The sequence below is a fragment of the Gallus gallus genome, chromosome Z, assembly GCF_016699485.2.
Source record: "Gallus gallus isolate bGalGal1 chromosome Z, bGalGal1.mat.broiler.GRCg7b, whole genome shotgun sequence".
Lineage (NCBI taxonomy): Eukaryota > Metazoa > Chordata > Aves > Galliformes > Phasianidae > Gallus > Gallus gallus.
Window position 1 is genome coordinate 16,378,491 of NC_052572.1, and position 23,884 is coordinate 16,402,374.

General features: G+C 39.6%; 2 protein-coding genes across 2 annotated transcripts in view; both read left to right on the forward strand.

Moving 5' to 3' along the window:
* ITGA1 (integrin subunit alpha 1) overlaps nt 1–9,506 on the forward strand; it is a 76,315-nt gene extending 66,809 nt beyond the window's left edge. Inside the window, exons 26-30 of the mRNA NM_205069.2 lie at nt 1,279–1,383; nt 2,470–2,574; nt 3,082–3,174; nt 4,694–4,810; nt 5,546–9,506. Of these exons, the coding sequence (NP_990400.2) occupies nt 1,279–1,383; nt 2,470–2,574; nt 3,082–3,174; nt 4,694–4,810; nt 5,546–5,590 (465 nt within the window). The 3' untranslated portion in view covers nt 5,591–9,506. The remainder of the gene's footprint in view (nt 1–1,278; nt 1,384–2,469; nt 2,575–3,081; nt 3,175–4,693; nt 4,811–5,545) is intronic.
* A 14,173-nt stretch (nt 9,507–23,679) lies between these two features.
* Nucleotides 23,680–23,884, forward strand: part of ITGA2 (integrin subunit alpha 2) — a 64,934-nt gene continuing 64,729 nt past the window's right edge. Inside the window, exon 1 of the mRNA XM_003642982.6 lies at nt 23,680–23,835. Coding sequence (XP_003643030.3) covers nt 23,799–23,835 — 37 coding nt within the window. The 5' untranslated portion in view covers nt 23,680–23,798. The remainder of the gene's footprint in view (nt 23,836–23,884) is intronic.

Here is a 23,884-nt window from a genome sequence, read left to right on the forward strand (position 1 = left end):
TGAATACTTTAGCCCTGCATTTAAATCCAGAGTTCAATATCTTCTTCAATACTCTTCTTTCTGAAATTAGCATTCCTGTATGTCTGTTCTCTGACACTGGTAATCCTCTGGCTTCTTCCTTGTCTGGGGCACTGTGACATATTGAAGGAGTAATAGGGCACATCTTCACTTCAGTCCCCATTTGAGGATGATTAGTTTTTCCATTTCATTCCTCCAGAGCTGCTGGATGAGATCACAATTCCAGCAAGTCCCATGGCTCTAGGCTTGTAGATATTAAACTAGATTTACTTTACTAATTGAATAGTTCAACAAATATCAGCAAGTGGTAGCACGAACCTTTTCTTTAATTCTTCTTTTCTACAGAAACACACCTCTTCCCACATAGTTTAATTAGTTGTAATGTGCTGCACCATTGAAAAACAAAATAAATGGCCAAAATGCAATTTTGAGGTTCATTTTAAAACAAACAAAAAAAAAATCAGATTATTTCATGTTTAGTGTACAAAGAAATTATGACTGTTTCTTCATTCCTTCCCCCATTATTGTCATTCCTAACCAATGGCCACGTTCGACACACCTAAGCTGATACATATTTTCACAAATCAAAATGCACCACAGGAAATTTGCAATATCTCTTCACTGTGGTAAACTGAAAGTGAATATCCTTGATCTAAAGAAAAAGCAAAATACAATTTAAAAAAAGAAAGAAAGAAAGAAAGAAAAAGAAGTGAAAGGAAAAAGCTCTCCGCTCCTGCTGTGCACTAAAGATATCAAAGGGTTTGTCAGGTGCCCTTGAAGGAGTCCTGAAGGTTTGGCAGAGATCCAGCACCCTTTCATCCTCCCTGGGCTCCTGAATCCTGCACTTCACCTAATGGTCTGTTGCTAAGGCAGAAAGCTGTGGATTCCCATTCAAAAGCTATTTAGCTCTCTTAGTAGCCAGCTGTTGCTGGTTCATATGTCAGTCATCTTCCAGAATGATCTTGTTTGCTTCTAGAGATGCTTAAGTAACTGGATAAAATTTAAGTTAAATTATCTCATAAAAAGCTCGTTTGTTTACATAATGATATTTAAATATCCATGCTCTCTGAATTTGCTTTTCTGCACTCTCACAATGTGTGTTTTTATTATTGCATTTAGTTGCTTACTACTGTTAGAATTAGCAAATATTGTTGTTATTAAACATAAAATATTATTAATGTTGTCTTGTTTCCAAGACCTTCTAATGGTAACAGGTTGGATATTCAAGCAATAAGTATATTTTTTAATTTCTTCTAACAGAATGCCATCTGCAAATCTAGTTACCCTGTAGATCACCTAAAGATCGGTTCTGGGAAATCGTATGTGCTGCCAAAAATAAAAGAACCTACAAAGGATACAATTATGGTAAGTCTCGCTACGATGTATACTTTCAACCTTGATTTACATTTATTTACCTTTTGCTGAGCATTTCTGATGTTAATATATAAAAATTTCTGTCAAACTACATCCTCTGCAAAATCACTTTATTTAGTAGCCTTAAAAGGTATCTCTATGTAGGACTAGCTTTATATTTTTATTATTTCTGGCTACTAAACTGTATGCAGAACTGAATTTGAGGCTTGTTTTTTTGTTGATGTTTTTTGTTTGCTTTGGTTTTTAATTCAACAACTGTGTAAATAGTGGCAGCACTATGGACAGACAAGTAAACCTCACCTTCTACTTTCCCACTGCAATTGTCAGATAATATTGACAACTCTCATTTTCCTTGCAGCTTTTCAGATGATCAGTTAAAAATACTTTCAAATACAATTGGTAGAAATGTAGTTGCTGGAGCAATTTGGAAAGGTTTGGCCTCTCACATTTAGACAGAATAGCTGTTGAGTATAATTTTGCTAACATAGTTATGTTGTCATATTGAGTGGAAGGACATCATACTACCTACTCAGCAGAGAGATGCAAGTGGTACAAGCTCAGTTTCTGGTACAAATGAAACTGTGCCTAGAGATGAGTGTTTTGCCATGCTTGTTACATATCCTTCATAGAGGTGGTGGCAATCCAGGCTAGCATGTTTTCAAATTATCAAACATGTCTGCTGTACTCCCAAACTGGTAAGTAAAGACACCTGAATTCAGATATCTCAATTCAGATATCCCACAGTTTTGAATGTTTAAGCCATAGCTGTGCTGACAGAAAAGTATATCTTGCAATTACAGGCTATGCCACTGTCAGAGAATTCTGCTGCACAGCTACAGTAACTGAGGTTCCTACAGGCTACAGGATTTTAAGGGGCTGTTCTACCATACCATGAGTATCTCAACTCATTTTATATACTGTGGCGTAGTTTTTACATTTAAAAAAGAAAAACACATTCATACCCTTTTAGGATTGATATCACAACAAGACAATGATCTATAGGTATGTTTACACATTTTTATTTTAATAATGTGAAAAATCTACTGCTATTAGCTCATGTTGCTGACTTTTAAACAGGAGTGTGATACATTCAGCTGTGCATCTATTAATTGTGCCCTGGCCCCATCTGACATATCTCAAGTGAATGTTTCTTTAAGAGTATGGAAACCTACCATTATAAAAGTAAGTAAATCCCATCTTCAGGTTTGGAAAAAATAAGCCAATGTTTGCAGTGTTTCTTGAAATTATATCTTTAATTTTCTTGTCTGCATATTCATCAAGTATTTTAAAATGTTTCTCTTCCTTTTTTTAAATTTCTACAAAATTAATTTCCATATGTTTTATTAACCTTAGAGTATTTAGAACTGAACAGGAAATTCAAAACACAATAGAAAGGCAATTCTTATTTTTTCTGTATTGATGGGGTTTTTTCCACTAGTTGGTTACCCGTGCACAAATTCTAATTCAGCAGATGTATGGAGGGACATATTGAAGCAAATTATTTTTAAGCAAATTTTAAGCTGGAAAGTCTTTTTAGATCTATAAGGGATTTTTGATTGATATTTGACACTGAGTTTTCATTCTCCCAGACCTTGAGCATTAAGTTTTGCTTCCAAACTTCTCATTTCTGCAAAGCTTTCTACTTCAAAATACCTACTATAAACCACTGGCATTTCTTTCCTCTCCCAGGCAAGTATTCACAGCTTAACCCTTGTTGTGAAAGCATTACTTCGGAGTGAAAACTCATCACTGATTTTGAGAAATGACCATCAAAAACTAGAGGTAACAACATGATAGTTCATGGATTTACTTTTCTTAGGATATCTTCTACTGAACCATTTGTTGTCACTCATTACTAGTGAATTGATTGCTATCTGTTCTAATGTACAATCCTACTCTAAATACAAGTAAATGAATTCACATTTCAGCCAAATGTCAGAATTAGCCAACCCATGTACCTGGGACACGTCTGAAGTACTTCTGCCGGTTGCAGTGTAAATGCTTCTTGTATCACTGTTAATTAAAAGCATAATTAAAATAATCTTTTTAATGAATTGATAGTGTTTTCAAAGCCCTCCTGGGTTACTTGTAAGTGATTCTACATTATACATTTTATTTTCTTTACTATTCCTAATATTAATTCTTTTTACTCCATTACCCAAGAAATAAGTTTGAAATTGAATCTTTTATTTTGCAGAAATATTTTGATCATTTTCTTGTACACTACATTGGAAACAACATTTTCATAATGAGCTCCTATTAAAACCTAGAGTTGCTTATTCATGAGTTCTTAACAGGATCTTGTATCTAACTTCATAGCAGATATATCAGATATAATGCAGAACGTCTTTTATTTTGTTAGATTTATTACTTTCACTGTCACATGTTTTATTCCAAGAGGTTCACAGTGGCTAATGCATTGCTTTCCTGTGATAACTTATACATACAGGAGCTTATTTACTACAATGTATATTTTTAAGCACAAGACTTATTATGAGTTGTTACTCTTAATACCCCAAAATTTTGAGTCCTTCAGTGTGCAAAATATTTTTGGAATGCAAATCTCACAAGTCAGCTATTAACTGATCCTGTATTGAGGCAAGCATTTTAAGCAATAGGTTGAAGTTCAATCCAGAAGTAAAAACACAGGTGACGTCCTTGTAGATAAAGACAGACGCCTTTACAATCCATATAATTTCAGGAATAGCAGTCAGGAATAGCAGGAATAACAGATGTAATTTCAAGCTGAATGTTTGTGTTCAGCTCTTTGATGTCTTTTGAAGTATAAAGTTGTCTCTTTAATAAATTCTTAAGCTAAAATAATTCAGACTGTATCATCAGTTTCATTCAAACATGAATGTTCCTTACTTGTTTAGTTTACACCACATAAGTTTAGTGTAAAAGTAAGGTAGTACACATGTGGCCTTTTACTCTAAGTTTGCTAATCACTGCCATCTTTCAGAGAGGAAAGGAGAAGAAACACTGAAGAAACTCCATAGCATATTCTTCAACTACGCACATTTTTTATACTAAGTGCTTTATACAAACGGTTATGAACTGATACTATTAACTGAGTCCATTCCTCATGGAACAGATATGCTTACAAGGTGCAAGCTATTATGTAAATATAAGATCCCGTGTTTGAGGGTTGTTTTTTTTTTTTAATTCCTTCCTGCAAATTCTTGTACTTAGAATGAAGTAGTACCTTGGAAACTAAGTGTGTATTGATATCAGTCATGCTGCTCTGATGATATTTTAAAGGGAAAATTTATTTATTGCTTACATTCTGAACACTTTGCAGACCATGATTAAGATTTCCAAAGAACTCCCTCCGGGTTCAGTCCCCTTATGGGTTATCCTCCTGAGTATCTTCGCTGGACTCTTGATTCTTGCACTGCTCATATTTGCTTTGTGGAAGGTAAGCTGCACATCCTTGTTTTCATGAAAATAAAAAAAATATATATGCTTAACTTATGTGTCCTGTCCTCCTTATAATTAGAACCTGGACACTAAAATTATCCAGTAGGTAAATCGGGATGGGTCTTGGAGAAATGACAAAATGAGTACATTTTTCTGAGGTGTAACATGCAATGCTTAATGATTGAAGCTCGTACAGATATATTCATAACTGTATATTATGAGAAAAAAATAAGAAGAGATTTTAGTACTGTAAGGTTATTTTGCCTTTGTGCTGCCTATGTGTGGTGAGTTTTTCTTCCTGCAAGAAATGCTAAGCCTGTGGTGTAATTATTGCCACAAGTGGGCACTCTTCTCCAAGCTAAATATTCCATTTATATTAAAGTTTAAAGGCTGTAGTTTTTTTAATTACAACATACATAATCCCTTGAAAAAATCTTGAAAAGCATTAAGAACGTTTTGTTTATCTGACTGCAGGCTATTACTAAGCACTTTAATCACTGACACCATGTGCGCATAACAGTGATTCAGCAATCACTTTTTGTCTGCTTTTGTGACATTTCTTTAGTTTTTCCATTCCAGGAAAAGCAATGTTGTACTTCACTGATAAAAAATTACATGACTATTTACTGTTCTGCAAGTATGAAAGTAGTGGTAAGAACTTAGCATATAAATGCTACCAGTATGGGCTGTTAGCTTTTAGTGGTTCTTTATTCACTTCATTTCTCTTCTGCAGGCTGGATTTTTCAAGAGGCCACTGAAGAAGAAAATGGAGAAATGAAGAATAAAAAACAACACAAAACCGAAAAAGAATTTTTTTCCTCAGGTCTGCCTCAAAAATGTGACTGTACAATTAAAAACTTAGATATACATGCAGTATTCACAATATTTTTTAAACTCCAGTGCATTACAAAAAAACAAAAAAAAAAAAAAAAAAAAACAGAGCAGAACATCGAGCAAACAAATTAAACACCTGAATGAATCAAAGGAAGAATAAACAGCCTTATGTCACTTTGTGATACTCAAGGACATACTTTCAAGTGTTACTCGTTTTTGAAGAGTAACTGAGTTCGAAGATTCTAGCATTTTTTAGTATGAAAAATGGCTAACCATATTTTTCTACGCCTATATATATGTGGAACACCTTTTCATCCCAAATTATGCAACAAGTCATCTGTATGTAGCAATCCCAGTTTTTAATAACTATGATTTTCAAAGAGAAAATAACATATTCAAAATTTTCTCCTTTTAATGGATCACCAGCTACAGAATTTTCAAACTTTGAAAATGAACCAAATTCTTCATGGCAACTGAGGTAATGACAATTCAAAAGACAGAAGCACCTGCAGAACTTTGCATGAAAGTTACTGAAATTCATTGAACTTCTCTTTCAACTTGTTTTACTGGGTCCAGCTGATATGCCAAGAAAATTTTATTGTCAAGTGGATCACTGGGGATATATCCATTAATTCATGTAACTGTTTGAACTTGAAGGGGATTTTTGGCAGACCTGGAAATGTATGCACAAATTATTCAAGCCCAACTAATTGCACGCTTTACTCAAATGAGCAGAGGAACAGTTGTGTCTGCAGATTGATATATTCATATTTATGCAGAAAATGTTTAGAGGTACCCTGAAAGTTTGACTTGCTGTATATCTTGGAGTAGCCAAGGGGGTGCTTCATAAACTTTCACTGTAAATTTGTTGTGTAGCTATTTAATCCAATGAGTTTAAAGTGTACAAATTGATAATTAACAAAAGAGCACAGAAACTTAGCACTGGCAAGCTTCTTCTTGTAGTTAAAGTTTCACCTCATCTTTGTTACTTAGGAATTTAAAGTGATGAATTTGCATACTAAATAAGCACTTAACAAATTATGTTTATTTTGTGTCAAAGATTAAAAGTTTTTAAGTTTATATAAGAATACACTGAAATGTAGATAGCAAAGGATTTCTCTCAAGCTATTTAGAGTGTTCAGCTTAGCAGGAAATTTCTTTCTCCCTTTTTCTTTCACGCATTTGTTTTCCTTCCACAACAATCCCTCCCTGTGGCTCTTGGCTATCTATATGTTGTCCTTCAGAGCTTCCTACGTTACTTGCAGTCACATAAAACTAACAAGCAAATGGAGGCCTGCAGGCTAACTGCAATGTTGCCTCAGCATAGTAATATTTAGTATCGATTCTCAATAGATAAGAAAATGTTGAGGAGTGTTTCTGTAAGATGTACTCATCTGCAGAAATACCTTTGCCTTGTCAACAAAACCAGGCAAATTCTTCTGCTTGGTACAAATTTCACTGGGAAGAAAAAAAAAAAAAGAAAAAAAAAGCATTACAACTTTCAAAAGGTTTATCTTGTGAGATAGGTTCCACTGACTTTATAGGAATAGCTTTAAAAAGCAATAATATATTTTATAAAGACATTTTTTCTTTAAGAAGAGACCACAGAGTTGAACATGCCGGCGAGTACAACTCCAGCAATGCACTGAAAGGTGCTTCATTATTTAAAATATGCTGCCTCTCCTCAGTGCCTTCTATTTAGTTCTTTAATTAGAGAGTAGTTATTGGGAAAGGCTGAGATTTATGTGAATGCAGCAAGTAGGATTAAGTTTGAAAGAGTTTGTGTCTGCCTGTGGGAAAGTTGGTGATTTCATAACAATGTTCTGCTGATGGTAGCATGACTCAGAGGAGAGTGCAAAGCCCTCTGCAGGAGCACTGTGGGCTGCAGTGCACAGTGTGGGAGATCCGCAGCCTCGGTGGGCTTGCTCACCAGGCTCGTCTGCATGCCTGAAAGTGTGCCTGACCCCGGGGGTTGGGTACAAGATGTGCTGCCCTGGTCCTGAGTGCAAAGTGAAAACTAGAGCGGAAGCTGTAAGCGAAGCAGAAGACTGTGGGTAGGATCCCTACTTTGTTCATCGTGCAAGCGAAACAGTCCTCAAAGGAAGGCAAAAATCCAAACTAACATTTGCAAAGATGTTTTCAGTACAGCCTGAGTTGAAAGCTCAGTTTTTAATGAATAAAGTTTTTCCAATTTGTTTGAAAGAATTATATGGCACTTGTCACCACAGCATCTGAGTGCCTCAGAATCACCACTTTTTCTTCCTTGTAATACCTCTGTAAAGGCATAACAGAGCTATATCCCAATATGGTCTTGAGAAGGAAAAATTATGAAGAAGTTGTGACTCGTCTATGCACACATATAAAGTCTATGGTAATAAAGGAAATACTTGTGTTTATTATTATTCACCCAGTTTGTTAGCCATTAGCTCATTTTTCCTAGCTTCATAAAATTAATCACTCTGAGTTATGCAATCCACACGTTATTTTTATGCAACACACTTTTTGTTTCACTCTTTAGTTATGGTAATCTGCTAACAAAAACTTTTAACTTTTTCTGATGACTTTTCATGTCATATTTTAAAGCATCAGGTTGATTTAAAATAGCCAATAGGACAGTCTGTTTCCCTGAAGTGTGCACAAAAATACATGTTATTAATGCAAAGTATGTTTGAGATCAGTGTTCTGTTCTTTTTAGCCTCGCTTTGCTCTGTAAGAGCAGTAGGAAACTTCATGTAACCACACTGCTATTCTGTTTATTCTGATGCTTTCTCTGTTTTCACATTTGTCCTATTATCAAATGTTCAATTATAGTATCTATTTAAAATTTAAGTATGTAAAGGGAATACCACTGTACCACATTTCTCTTGCACAGGCTACATTATAGTTAGATCACTATATTTATTCACGGAATCTTTCCACGCAGTACTGCAAAAGCAGTATTCTTACTGCTTTTCACAATATGCAGCAGAAAAGCCTACTGAAATCAATATTGCAAGTATCAAAGACATCTCAATGAAATTTGGCAGGTCAAGAAAAACCAGTAGAACATGTAATGTGTTATATTCCTACAAAAGACACGTTAGGCTTGTATTATGATTCCAACTACTAGCAACACCTTTCAATTCAAATAACAGCCCATGAAAAGCTATATTAAATTAGGTGTATAACCAGAGTTTAAGCTATCGAAGGAATCTGGCCCATGTCCGTTCCTAATGTCAGCACTGAACAAGCTAATGTTAGAAAGAATGGACAAGCTATGTTTCTATAGCACTGCACTTTGCTGGAAAAAGGAGAGAGAGCTTTAAGCAGTCGCTCCTGCTTCAATCTGAGGCTGTTGCATAGGTTGTCAGTCTACTATATGAAGACATGTCAGACAGCATCTATATTATAGCAGTCCCCTTGGCTTCTGCTTATGTTCCTGTCACTCTCAGACACAACCCACCTATCCTGAACCCTTACCTGAGCCCTTCAGTACAGCTCCTGTGCTGGGCTGTTTTGAGCACATCTTCCTTCTGGAGAGCTTGAGTCAGGGGAGCACACCTTCAAAAGCAGCCAGTAGTATTTGCATCTTTCTCACAGTAAAGAGTGGCTGGAGTTAGGGTCACACTCATCTAATGACTTTCACACTGTCTCTTTATTTTAATACATTGGATTAACTATTGTATAGTTAACAGTACAATTCCAGAAAGAAAAAGAAAGCAAAGTAAGAGATTCAGAATGTACCCTCTCATTAATTATACCACTAAGCATGACTAAGATGGAATTTTTTTAAGAAAGAAATCACAGCATTCTGCACAGCATTCTGTTTTTCCTGTAAAATTATTCCATATGTTTTATTGATTAAAAATTTTCAAATCTAATATATGTCTTTTGTAGTTTTTTTGCTTTTCAGTGATATAAGGTGCATATGAAGGATGTTGCCATTAATTGTATGGATTCTGTGCTTGTAGTCAAATTTGAAAACTTCAAAGGAGAAGAAGAATTCCTAAAGCAGATTTTTTTTCCATGACATTATATACATAAAGGCTGAAGATTATTCACTCATCCAACCGTTCTTCCCATCCAGTAAACTTTCTATGCAACTTAACTATATACAGTCTGCTGTTTTCCATTGGTATCAAATCTTTCTAGAAGACAAATATCACACTTCTTTTATCACAGTTAACTTAAAAAAAATTACAAAACCTGCAATGACTTAACTGTTATCAGAGACTACTTTCATAGTGATTCACAATCCTGTAATACTAACGTCCTGTCCAGTCACAGAGGAGTGCTTACCAAATGTCCTACTACGGGTAATCTATGTATGATCTAGGGTTTGCTGGAAATAGAAGTATTTTGATGAAAATCAGCCACTTTTTTTTTGTTTTAGATTCATTTTCAATACAAATTAAAAAAAAAAAAAAAGGCTGAAATCCATTTTGCTTGGCAAAGGGCACAGCAATATTACATTCAGTTTGCACAAAACTAGACTGTAATTATTAGCATTTAGCAGAAGCAGTCCTGATGCTTCAGATTTTGAAAGCAATAGTAGTTCATGGAGCATGTGTGGTTTGAGCACTGTAAGGATGAAATACCTCTTCAAAAAAGTTTACAGAGCTGCTGAAATTTTAGTAGCTCCTGTCTGTTTTCAAGGCACAGCTAGACTCTTTTTAATGAAGTGGGTGACAGTGTGAGCTGTCTTCAGTATAATCTTGTCTTCAATTACAAATATCATCACTGATACCATAGAGATGTTTGACTTTTCTCATACAGTCAATTAAAAAAAAAGGGGGGGGTCGCGGGCGGGGGGGTAACCCTCAAGCTTTTCTTCTGCAAAGAATCATAGAATCATTAACTTTGGAAAAGACCATTAAGATCATCTAGTCCACAAATGTCCAACCTTTCGGTTTGCCTAGGCTACACTGAGTGAAGAGGAATTGTCATGGGCCATATATGAAACATATAGTACAGTTAAAGTATACAAGTAAGAAAACTTGCTTCATTTTTTTTAATTATTATTATTAAAGAATTAAAAAGAAAAAAGAAAAAAAAAAGAAAAACTGGAGGGATATTCAACCCTGTTCCTGTGAAACTAATACATCAGGTTTGTTTGCCAGAAATGGTTTTGATTTTTGGTGAGTTCTCAAGGTTTTTGTCAGAGATTTTTGATTAAATGTTACCCTTCCTTTCCTTTGTCCTTGACAACAGTTGGTCAAAAATGTATGTACCGCCAAAAAGTGATGACATAAGTAAGGTGTGATTGTGAAGAAAGGGATATTTTTCTCTGATAAGAGACATTCTCAGATTTTTGAGTTGAAATATGATTGCAACTCTATATATTCCATTTTAAATTTGCATGCCATGAGTTTATGTCAACTGAAAATGAAGTCACAAACATATACAAAAGTGATGATTTTTCCAGCAATCTCAAAACCTATTCTCAAATTCCTTTATCAAATCAGAAAGCAAGGCTGCATTTTTTTTTACTATTCACTGTACTGTGTTTAACCAATGTATAAAATTGCATAACACTATTTGGCAAAATATGCATTAGCACTGCACTGTGCCATGCCCATGTCCTTGTTTCAGTCCAGACAGTGTCAATCCCACACCAATTTCTGGTTGTTGCTGAGAAAAGGGTGTGCACCTGAGGCCATGTTGGCAGCTCTGTCAGCTTGGCAGAGCTGACGGCTGCTGTCATAACAGAGAGAGACAAAGGACAGCTGCAGGACAGGCTTTGCCGTTCCATGGGTTGGACTTGCCTGATGTGGTCCAACCATCAACCCATCATCACCATCCCCATGATATTGTGTCACTCAGTACCATACCTACCTTTTTCTTGAACACCTTTAGGGACGGTGACTCCACCACCTCTCTGTGCAGCCTGTTCTAATACCTCACTATGTTCTGGGAATAAGTTTTTCCTAGTATTCAACATGATCAAAAATGCAGAAAATGCACAGACAGTGGAAACAGGGGCAGGTACCATGGGAAGAGTATAAGGACGCTGCTAGGCTGTGTAGGGATGGGGTCAGGAAAGCCAAGGCCCAGCTTGAACTAAACTTGACAAGGGGTGCCAAGATGAACAAGAAAGGCTTCTAGAGGTACCTCAATCAGAAAAGGAAGCTCCTAGAGGGTGTACCCTGACTAATGAGTGACACAGACAAACTGGTAACAATAGACAAAGAGAAAACTGGGGTACTCAGCATTTCTTTGCCTCCATCTTCTCTGATAACTGCTCTTCACACAGCCCTCAAATGATTGGTTCAGAAGGAGAGGACTGGAGGAATAATGTCTCTCCCACTGTGAGCATAGATCAGGTTCATGACCCCCTGAGGAACTTGAACATCCACAAGTCTATGGGTCCTGATGAGATGTATCCCACAGTCCTGAGGGAATTGGCCAATGCAGTCACCAAGACACTCTCAATGACACCACCAATACAAGCTGGGGGATGAAATGATTGAGTGCAGCCCTGCCAAAAAGGACTTTGGGGTACTGGTGAATGATGAGTGGGTTATGAGCCAGCAGTACGCCCTCACAGTCCAGAAAACCAACCGTATCCTGGGCTACATCAAAAGAAGGAGGGCCAGCAGAGCAAGGGAAGCAATCCTGCCCCTCTACACTGCACTGGTGAGGCCTCACTTGGAGTACTGCATCCAGTGGAGTCCTCAGTACAGGAGAGACATGGACCTACTGGACTCTGTCCAGAAGAGTGCCACAAAATTGATCCAAGGGATGCAATACCTCCCTATGAGGGCAGGCTGAAAGAGCTGGAGCTGTTCAGGTAGGAGAAGAGAATGTTCCAGGGGGCCTTTCAGTATCTAAAGGAGAGCTACAGGAAAGAAAGGGATAGACTTTTTAGCAGGGTCTTTGGTAATAGGACAAGGAGTAATCTTTTCAGACTTAAAGAGAGTAGATTTAGGTTGGATGTAAGGAAAAAGTCTTTTAAAATGAGTGTGGTGAAGCACTTGAACAGGTTGCCCAGCGATGTAGTGGGTGCCCTGTTCCTGAAGACATTCAAGGCCCAGCTGAACCAGGCTCTGAGTAACCTGTTCTAGCTGTGGATGTTGCATTTCACTGCAGGGGAGTTGGACTAGATAACCTTTAAAAGTCCCTTCAAATTCTAAGGATTCTGTGATCTATGATTCAAAGATCACCTCCTGTACTCAGCCCTGGTGAGGCCACACCTTGTGCACTGTGTTCAGTTTTGGGCCCCTCACTACAGGAAAGACATCAAGGCCCTGGAACATGTCCAGAGAAGGGCAACGAAACTGGTGAGAGGACCGGAGCACAAGTCTTATGAGGAGCAGCTGAGGGAACTGGGATTGTTTAGTCTGGAGAGGACACAGAGGGGAGACCTTATAGCTTTCTATAACTACCCGAAACGCGGTTGTGTCAAGGTGGATGTTGGCCTCTTCTCCCATGTAACTAGTGATAGGACTAGAGATAATGGCTTTAAGTTTCAATAGGGGAGGCTCAGGTTGAGTATTAGGAAAAATTAATGACCATTTAGATGTTGTATAAGGGACATGGTTTATTGGGAAAATACTAGTGGTAAACTGACGGTTAGTCTAGATTATGTTGATGGTCCTTTCAAATCTTGGTGATTCTATGACTCTGTGATTCTATCTGCCCTGAAGAAAACTCTCCCAGCAACACAGTAAGATTAAAAACGGTAACTTCTCAACTGTTCATTTTTTTAGTGCCTTCTAACATAAAAATACAAAAGACATGGTCTCACACCACATTCTTGTCTCTAAATAGAAGAGATATAGATTTGAAGGGTAAACAGTTTAGTGGATAAGGAATCACAGAATCACAGAATTGCATGGGTTGGAATGGACCTCTAGAGATCATTGAGTCCAACCCTCCTGCTAAAGCAGGTACCCTGCAACAGGTCACACAGGTAGGCGCCTAGATTGGTCTTGAATGTCTCCACAGAAGGAGGCTCCACCACTTCTCTGTTCAACCTGTTCCAGTGTTCCATCACTCTTACCATAAAGTACTTCCACATTAGTACAGAACTTCCTATGTTCAAATTTTAGGCTGTTACTCCTTGTCCTATCACTACGCACTACCAAGAAGAGCCTGGCCTCATACATTTACCTCCCAAATCCCTTTAGATATTTAGAGACATTGATCAGATCACCTCTCAGTCTTCTTTTCCCCAGGCTGAACAGACCCAGGTTACTCAGCCTTTCCTCATATGGGAGATGTTCCAGGCCTTTAATAATCTGTGTGGCCCTCCACTGGACTCCTAAGTGATCCCTGTCTTTTTTTTGAACTGAGGGGTCCAGAAATGGTTGGAAAATCACAGCTAGAGGGTTGTGGTAAATGGTTCTATATCCAGGTGGAGTCTGGTGATAAGCAATGTCCTCCAGGGTCCATCTTGGAACATATGGTGAGGTGCTGGAACAGGTTTCTCAGAGAGGCTGTGGATGCCCTGTCCCTGGAAGTGTTCAAGGCCAGGCTGGATGGGGCCTTGGGCATCCTGATCTGCTGCTTGATCTAGGGTTAGCAGCCCTGCCCATGGTGAGGTGTTGGAACTAGATGACCTTTGAGGTCCCTTCCAACCCAAGTCATAAAATGATTCTAAGATTCTTAAGATTGCTTCACGTTAAATGTTATTCTTCCTGTAGTAATGAGATAGTCTCCATAATAAACATTTCCTTTGGCTGATCTTCCATCATACAGCCTTTGCATCTTGTTGAAGGATCTCAGTTTGCCCTAAAAATGCATGTAAAGTTTTGCAATTGTGTGAGCCAACACTGTGCATGAAATACAATACCTATGGGGGAATTATACACATTAATGTTGCTTGTTGAGTGTTCTCATCTCTGGGCCCTTATTAATGGCCACTGATGCGCAGTCTGTCATTTCCCTGCTCACAAAACACCAGTGTCAAGAGATTATTATTCTTGTTTTAGTCATTTTACACTATGCCACAACAGATACCAGTATGCATCAGACTTCTTGGGTTCAGCTTAAAATTTCCCATAGCCGCATTAGTTAGAAAAAAAAAAAAAAAAAAATGCTCTGATGACACTATTGTTATGGTTCTGGGGACTCTCAAGAACTTCAGAAACTAGTGAGCTGTGTTTTTGTGGTTTATCTTAGGGATCTGTTTTTTGAGGATCTTAGAGTCGAAAATTCATTCAAAGTCTCTGGCCTTCTTTGCAACATAGTTTTCCAATATTTGAAAACATGCCTATAGATATCAACACACAAGTACCAAAAATGTAATTAGAAAGCAAAGCAAGTATTCTGAGACACTGCTGCAACACAGTTTTTCATACACAGTACCTTCAGGTCTCAATCATCATTGGCTTGCCAGCATGTCATCTAAAATTTTTTTTGTAGGATGGTAAGATTTTTTGCAATGTGATCAGGAATACTTTGTGCATCTGGTCAACTAGATGACACTTAATTCTGCTACCAGGTTTATCCCCCACAGCCTAGTCTGATATTTCATCTTTAACTCAAGGTTCAGCAGCAAATGGAAAATAATTGAGCAAAAGTACAATTGGCAGTAGCTCCAATTTAGCAGTTATGAATGTAACGAAAGGTATTCTCTTGGAGATTAAGCATTATATTTTTTACAATCTGCAAACAATATAAGAAAAAAAGCAAACCAAAGCTATGTATTAAGACTGAAATCCATCTCACTTCATCCATTTACAATTAATATGTGATTAAGCAGGGTTTCTTAAGGGAGCCAGGTTTGATTAAGAAATGTCTAGCAAATGATTGAGTAACTCTTTGTGATAGAAAAATAAAAAGGAAGAAGCAATGAGTTTTAATTCCACAAATCAGACAACAGTTACTACAATTTTGAGGCAAAATTGTCAAGAATTTGAGTTAAAGGCATTTTTTTTAGCAGACAGAGTTTCTCATCTTCTTGTTGCATACCTATAACTCCTATAACTGTCTGATAAATATCTGGGAGAAGGTACCTACTGCTGCTGGGAGTGGTTATTGGAGCTGTATCAATATTAATGCTCCAGGAAATGGGCTGAAGCTCACTGACTGTTTTGGAAGGCATAAAATTACATAAATTAACAGACTTTCATACTGGACCTCAATTTAGAGGATCACAAATGAGTGGGAACATGTCTTCCCCATCTACCTTATATCCCACGAGCATAATTTCCAGGTAATAGACACAAATTATGCTCATCTGGACAGAAAATCACAAGAAGTATGTATGTAGAATCAGAGAATCATAGAATGGCCTGGGTTGAAAAGGACCACAATGATCATCTAGTTTCAACCCCCTTGCTATATGCAGGGTCGCCAACCACCAGACCAGTCTGCCCAGAGCCACATCCAGCCTGGCCTTGAATGCCTCCATGGATGGAGCATCCACAGCCTCCTTGGGCAACCTGTTCCAGTGCTTCACCACCCTCTGGGTGAAAAACTTCTTCCTAATATCCAACCTAAACCTCCCCTGTCTCAGTTTAAAGCCATTCACCCTTGTCCTATCACTATCCACCCTTGTAAATAGCCGTTCCCATTCCTGTTTATATGCTCCCTTCAAGTACTGGAAGGCCACAATGAGGTCTCCCCGGAGCCTTCTCTTTCCAAACTAAACAAGCCTAGTTCCCTCAACCTTTCCTTGCAGGAGAGGTCCTCCAGCCCTCTGATCATCTTAGTGGCCCTCCTCTGGACCTGCTCCAAGAGCTCCATGTCCTTCCTATACTGGGGTCCCCAGGCCTGGACACCATACTCCAGATGGGGCCTCAAAAGAGCTGAGTAGAGGGGGACAATTACCTCCCTCTCCCTGCTGGCCACACTTCTTTTAATGCAGCCCAGAACACAGCTGGCCTTCCGGGCTGCAAGTGCACACTGCTGGCTCATGTCCAGCTTCTCATCTACCAGGACCCCCAAGTCCTTCTCCACAGGGCTGCTCTCAAGGACATCTTCCCCAAGTTTTTAATACCTGGGATTGCCCCAACCCACATGCAGCACCCTGCACTTGGCTTTATTGAACCTCATTAGGTTCTCATGGGCCCACTTCTCCAGCCTGTCCAGGTCCCTCTGGATGGCTTCCCTTCCTTCCAATGCATCGATTGTACCACTCAGCTTGGCGTCATCCGCAAACTTGCTGAGGGTGCACTTGATGCCATTGTCTATGTCATTGATAAAGATGTTGAAGAGCACCAGTCCCAAGACCGACCCCTGCAGGACACCGCTTGTGACTGGCCTCCACCCTGACACAGACCAAGTACTCTATGCTAATTAGGACATAGCTCAGTCTAAACAATATGTAATCAGTAAATGTATGCTAAGATATATAGGCAGGAGCAGGACTGGAGAGTGCTAAAGCTTCTGTTGAAGACACAATGCACACACTCTCTGCCATTTGAGTTTTTCTTTGAACTCTGACATGAATATCAATTTCATAATTTTTTCAGAAGACAGTCTGGCTTTAAAGGATGTGAATATTGTTCCTGCAGGTCTGCTCTTCACATCAAAAATCTATACTTCTCTCTGCCAGTTTCTGTGTTTTTCCTTTGAAATCCTTACTTCACTTTTCAATGCCTTTCAGTTCCTCTGAGGTTCATATTACACGGCTAAGAAAGCAAGTGTATACTGACCCAGTTGGACTTTCAAACATTTTGCCAACGTCTATTGTGAAACTTTGTTATCCCTATTAGTCCTTTTCTGTTCGTCACTAACAGGTTTAGTGGAAAACAGATCATTGGGTTTAAAATATTTACCCTTTGTTGGATTGTGTAACAAGATCTGTTATTCTTAAACCACCGCTTAAGAAAATCCCCTTCCCAAAGTGGATTTGGATGATTCTCAGAGGAACTGAGGTGGATGGGGAGATGAAGGGGGCAACTCCACATGTTTTAAACTGATGTGCAATTTGCCAGGATTAACCCATCTGTCAGGGTTAACCCTGGCAATCACATAAATGCTAGGTCATGACTTCTAGTAGAGAACACTAAAGTTAGGAACAGGCTCTAAATGTGATATTCAGTTTGCTTTCTTGTTGATGTGGTGTGTGTGTGTGCCAGGGAAGAAGGGCTCACAGTACCACTTTTGCTAGCTAAAGAACTGGCTGGATGGCCAGGCCCAGAGAGTGGTGGTGAATGGAGTCACATCCAGATGGTGACCAGTCACAAGCAGTGTTCACCAGGGCTGGCACTGGGGCCTGTCCAGTTCAATATCTTTACTGATGACCTGGATGAAGGCACCTGAGTGCATCCTCAGTAAGTTTGCAGATGACACCAAGATGGGAGGAAGCGTTGATCTGCCTGGGGGTAGAAAGACCCTACAGAGCGATCTGGACACGCTGAATTCCTGGTCTGAGGCCAATTGGATGAAGTTCAACAAAACCAAGTGCTGGGTCCTGCAGTTTGGCCCCAACAACCTCAGGCAACAATGCAGGCTGGGGGCAGAGTGGCTGGAAGACTGTGTAGAGGAAACATACTGGGAGGTATTGGTCAGTGCTTGGCTGAACATGAGCCTGCAGTATGACCAGTAGCCAGGAAGGCCAATGGTATCCTGGCTTGGATCAGAAACAGTGTTGCCAGCAGAAGCCAGGAAGGGATCATCCCTCTGTACTCAGCACTGGTGAGGCTATAACTGGTGTAATGTGCTCAGTTTGGGGCCCCTTACTAGAAGAAAGACACCGAGGCCCTAGGGTGTGTTCAGAGAAGGGTAATGAAGCTGATGAGGGGTCTGGAGCACAAGTCTTATGAGGAGTGGCTGATGAAGCTGGGATTATTTAGTCTGGAGAAGAGGAGGTTCAAGGGAGACTATTGCTCTCTACAGCTACCTGAAAGGTGGTTGTGGTTCTCCCACGTAACTAGCAATAGGACTAGAGGGAACGGCCTCGAGTTGTGCCAGGGGAGAGTCAGGCTGGACATTAGGAATACTTGTGCTCTGAAAGAGAGGTCAGGACCTGGAACAGGCTGCCCGGGAGGTAGTGGAATCACTGACCCTGGAGGTGTTCACAGAGGTGTTCACTCCACTACATTCATGCTAGGAAGGTCCAATCTGTTCACAAAAATCATTGTTGCAAAATAGAATATCATCCAGTATTCAGTAGGTCTCAGTATACACCAGAGTGGTGGGAGGGAGAAAAAGAAAGTATATCAAATACCATGAATACGTAGGGTTCAAACAGTGCTAATACGGCTACATAGCCTGAAAACGACACAGAACAGAGATAATCCCATCTAGCTGTTGTACTGAAGGACATGGTTTAGTGGGCAATATTGGTGATATATGGACCGTTAGACTGGATGATCTTAGAGGTCTGTTCCAACCTCATTGATTCTATGACTCTATAATTCTAAGATTCTACTTTACATACTACTTTACACACTACTTCACTGCTTTAGGTGTCTGACACACCTGTCCTAGTGAATTAAATGACTGCTTTTTCCCCTAACTCAACAGTGTAGACATCACTGAGATCAGCTGTCTACTCTTTACATGATGAAGATTTCAAAGTTGATTGAGACCATAAGGTACTTTCATCTGTGACTAATCTTACCCTTTCTGTACAGATTTCCAAAAGGGATAGACAATATACCCTCCTGAAATGCCTACATCATTAATAAAGAAATATTAAGAGTACAAAAATATTAAATACAGAAATATTAAAGTCAAAACAGCTACAATAGTCTCATAGGTAGCATAAAATGAAATCATAAAATGAGCTAAACACTAAAAATAATCAATCCTGTTTGGTAGATCAATTTAACCAAAAGTTATAGCAAAAACACATGAAAGAACTAATATCAGTTCATAATAAACATCTATGTGGTGTCAAGTCATGTTCTTTGATGTTAAAAGTAGATACCTATGGGAAAAAAAAAAAAAAAAAAAAAAACCTAAAACCAAGACAAGACTATCTTCTCACAGTAACTTTTGGCTCCATGTTTTTTGCAGTGCAAGGTCTTCAAAGGCTGGGAAGATTTCAATATGGTTAGTACTCTTTGGCATATTTTTCTTCCCCAGACACGACTGGGAACTCAGGTTAGCTTTAAACTGCTAGTAATCTGTGGCACTGAGCTCTGTGCCTGATTGCACACATACAGAAAATCCACCCAGTTTCGCCTGTGTTCATCTTGATGTGTGGTAACTTCACCAGACTGCTCTAATTCACCAATTGTAGAAGACAGCGTTCGACTGACCCTATCACTCTCATTCATGTCCTTTCTAATATTACACATGTACCATTTCCTTTTAAGACATCCCTTTTCTGGAGGTAAACGTCTTTGTTGTGGTTCAACCCAGCAGCAGCTCAGCACCACACACTCATTTGCTCACTCCCGCCGTTGGGATGGGGAGAGGATAAGAAAGAAAGAAAGAAAGAAAAAACCACAAGAAAAAAACAGGAAACAAAGCAGAACCTGTGAGTTGAGATAAAATCTATTACTAAGACAGAAGAGGAAGAGAAAAGAAAAATAATAATGGTAATGATAATAGTATAATATATATTTATGAAACAAGCAATGGCTCACCACCCACCAACTGATGCCCTGCCAGCCCCATGCAGTGAATGCCTCCCTGCCCAACTCCTTTCTCTTTTCAAGTTATTTCACGTGATATCTTACGGTTTGGAATATCCTTTTGGCCAGTTTAGATCATCTGTCCTGGTTCTGTCCCCTCCTAGCTCTTTGTGCCCCCTAGCCTCTTGCTGGCAGGACAGTGAAAGAGGTTGAAATGTCCTTGTGCATTTCTGCACAGAAATGTTCTGTGCAGCACCACTCAGAAACAACTAAAACATCAATGTGGTATCTACATTGCTTTTCTCCCAGGGCCAAAATACAGCATCATACAAGACGCTATGAGGGAAAAAACAACTCTGTCGCCACTGAAACTAGGACACCTAACTTACTTAATTAGCCTTTGTCTTCTAGCTCTACTGTGGCACTTTGAAATCAATGAAGAAAAATTTCATAGCATTAAAACTGTGTGTTTTGGTCAGGAGTATGGTGAAGTGCTGGTTTATGCTCTACTGATTGCTTAAGTAATTCCTAGCGTCTCGGGAGGGCGGTAATCTACCTTTTCCAACTTATCACAAAAACTGAATTATTGTTAAGGTCTAAACTATATCCTGACAGTTATTTTTAATATTTCCTTTTTTGTTTTGATTTTATATTTTTAAGCCTTTGCTACAAGCATGTGTCTGCCAAAAATAATAACTGCTTGGTGGCCCTTTCCTCTGACATCTTCAGAAACATCAAAGGAGTAACCTGGAGCCATACACCTTGGCCTCACTGCTGCAAATTACATCACCTTGGTGAGAGCCCCTCCCAAAATTACACTATCAAAAAAACTCCAACGTTGTGCACTGCACAGAAACTCTGAGTCTGTGGGCACCCCTCACAGATGACAAGGAATGGAAATACCCAAATGTTTGTCTGAGAAGGTTGGCATTCAGTTTCTTTTATGTCATCACATTAGAATTACTATATATTGCTTGTAAAATCCCACAGTAAAACTTACTATTATGCAGTCAACAGATAACTTTTAAAATCAAATATTTGCATAGTTTATTTCCTCTTTAATTCTTCATTCCTCTTGAAAAACAAAAATTACAGTGATCTTTTTTTGTAGTGGAACTGGCCAAGATACTTGCTTCCCTTACCACAAATAAACAAATAGAATAGAATAGAATAGAATAGAATAGAATAGAATAGAATAGAATAGAATAGAATAGAATAGAATAGAATAGAATAGAATAGAATAGAATAGAATAGAATAGAATAGAATAGAATAGAATAGAGAAGGCTAAGGCTCACTTGGCATTTCCAAATGAAATAGATTCTTCCCATGTGCAACAAATCCATATTTATGCACAACCAAGCCTGAAACTCCACAAACACGCTCAGGCAGATAGAGCATTTTTGGCAAGTGTTCCTGTGACGAGCAGACAAAACAGGGTGCTACAAAGCACATCAGTAAACAGCCACGTCATGGAGAGGACAGGCTGCTTATCAGTCCCCCCTTTACATACAGAAACAAAGCAAAACAAAACAAAAATACAAGCACAAACCAAGCTGTTCTGTTCTGTGGATTAGTTTTTTGTTATTCTAGACAAAATATATTAAGGAATAATTGCTTCATTCTTTCCTTCATTCTTTCTTAATTTCATAAGGTGCATGTATAATACATATAAAATAGATGGGAAAAAAGTCAGAAAGGCGAAATACTGCACAGCACAGAAAGCTTGGCTTTCTGTAACACACAGTGGGTAGTTCAGGATTATATAGCGGGGTAACTAACAAATGCTTTTTAATCTATTTGAAGCATAAGTATTCATCTAAAGGTTAAAGGATGCAATAATTCACATGGTATGATACGCCTTTGACCTATGATTTGCAGATACAGACAAATGTGAGTCTGGGAACAGCCCTAGTGTGTGTGAAACTATTTTTCAACATTGTGTCTGGATGAGGAAGAAAGTTTCGTATCCTGAGGGTGTGTTCATAATAAGGATGATGTAACTCAATCAAAGGCACTGTTTCTTTGGAAACTGACATGTTGGTCTTCAAAGGTTATTTGTAGGTGGGATAGAGGGTGATTTCAGGTGTATGTGTTTATTAAGAAATATTTCTTTTTCCCTGTGCTGTGGATTTTGTTTATGATTGTCCTTCCATCAGCATCTATTAGTTGGTGGTTCTATTTTCTGCTTCGTGAAAGTATAGATTTCCCTCTTTACCCCAGAGCTGCAAGCATACTTACACTCACAGCACAGGGAGAGAAAGCCTTGAGCTGTTCCAACACCTGCTACTGGAGCAGATATTCCTGCTGTAGGTAGCTACCCCTTGAATCACATTCTGCAGGTCTAAGACACCAAGAAGGGACTGCATCGTGAGTCATTCTTGGTAAATGACTGACTCAGAGGGAATGGTCAGAAGTAAGGATGTCCTGTGAGGTCAGTCCCTGTGCAAGCCCATGGGTTAGGCTGAGCAGCATGATTTCATGGAAGAGTAAATATGTGGAAGGGATCAGTGTGAACTGTTTAGTGCTGGGTCTCTGCTGTGCTTCCACTGAGGATCTGAATGTCCTGACAGATTCCAAAGAGCCACTGTCCGAACCAGTCAACACCTGCTGGACAATCCCACTTGTCAACAGCCTCTGCTTTAACTTAAAATTCACATTCAAAGTGTTTGTAAGGAATAGTGTTTGTAAGGATAGTGAGCGAACACATGTACTCTTACAGTGCTCATGAAATAGAAGCTGAGGTCTGTGTAACACCACAAGGACATGACACAGATGATGAGCAGGGGGAGGAAGGAAGCATTTCTATTTCAAGTTCCCAGACAAACTGCCTTTTTCACTCTACTACGTTCACGCCAGGAAGGTCCAATCTGTTCACAAAAATCATTGTTGCAAAATAGAATATCATCCAGTATTCAGTAGGTCTCAGTATACACCAGAGTGATGGGAGGGAGAAAAAGAAAGTATATCAAATACCATGAATATGTAGGGTTCAAACAGTGCTAATACGGCTACGTAGCCTGAAAACTACACAGAACAGAGGTAATCCCACACTTTGCACTGCTTTCTAGTTTCCTTGCAAGTAGAACCCCTTACTGTCATATCGTTTGTGGTTTTCATTCACGGTGCCCCTGGATGTTGGCCGGACACCTAGCGCAATATTTTGCATGAGCAATATATTGTTGCTGACACGGCCAGCTCTGGGTCCGTGGTGTGGCAAGGCTCCCACATCCTCTTGCACTACTCACAGCTGAGGGCATGGTCTGCAGGAATTTCACTTACAGGAGAAGATGCGGGTTTAAGGAAATAGAGAAGAAAATATCATTATACTCGAGGAAGACAGCCACTCCGCGCTGCTAGAGAAACACAGAATTCAACCACGGTTTTCAGCAGTTTCAGCTGACTCCGGAACTCGGGGTTCTGAAGCCGGACGTCGGCAGGTCCTGTTGGCAGCGGGCACGCACCGGCGGGCTTTCACACAACTGCCCCTCCCGAGTGAGAAACGGGGGAGGGCCGGAGCTCCCGGCTCGCTGCGGGGACCCCGCGGGACGCTGTGGGCGGGCAGGAGGAGGAGGAAGAGGAGGAGGAGCGGTATTTCGTGGCGGCGAGGAGCAGGTGGCGCCCAGTGCTGCGCGGCCGGCTGTGGAGCGGCACACACCGCGCTCCCTGCACCGCACCTCTCCGCACCGCTCCGCGCCATGGCCTCTGCGAGTGCGGCGCTGCTGCTGGCGCTGGGTAAGGCTCCGCGCCGGGCGGAGCGGGGCGGTACCGCTGAGCCTCTCGC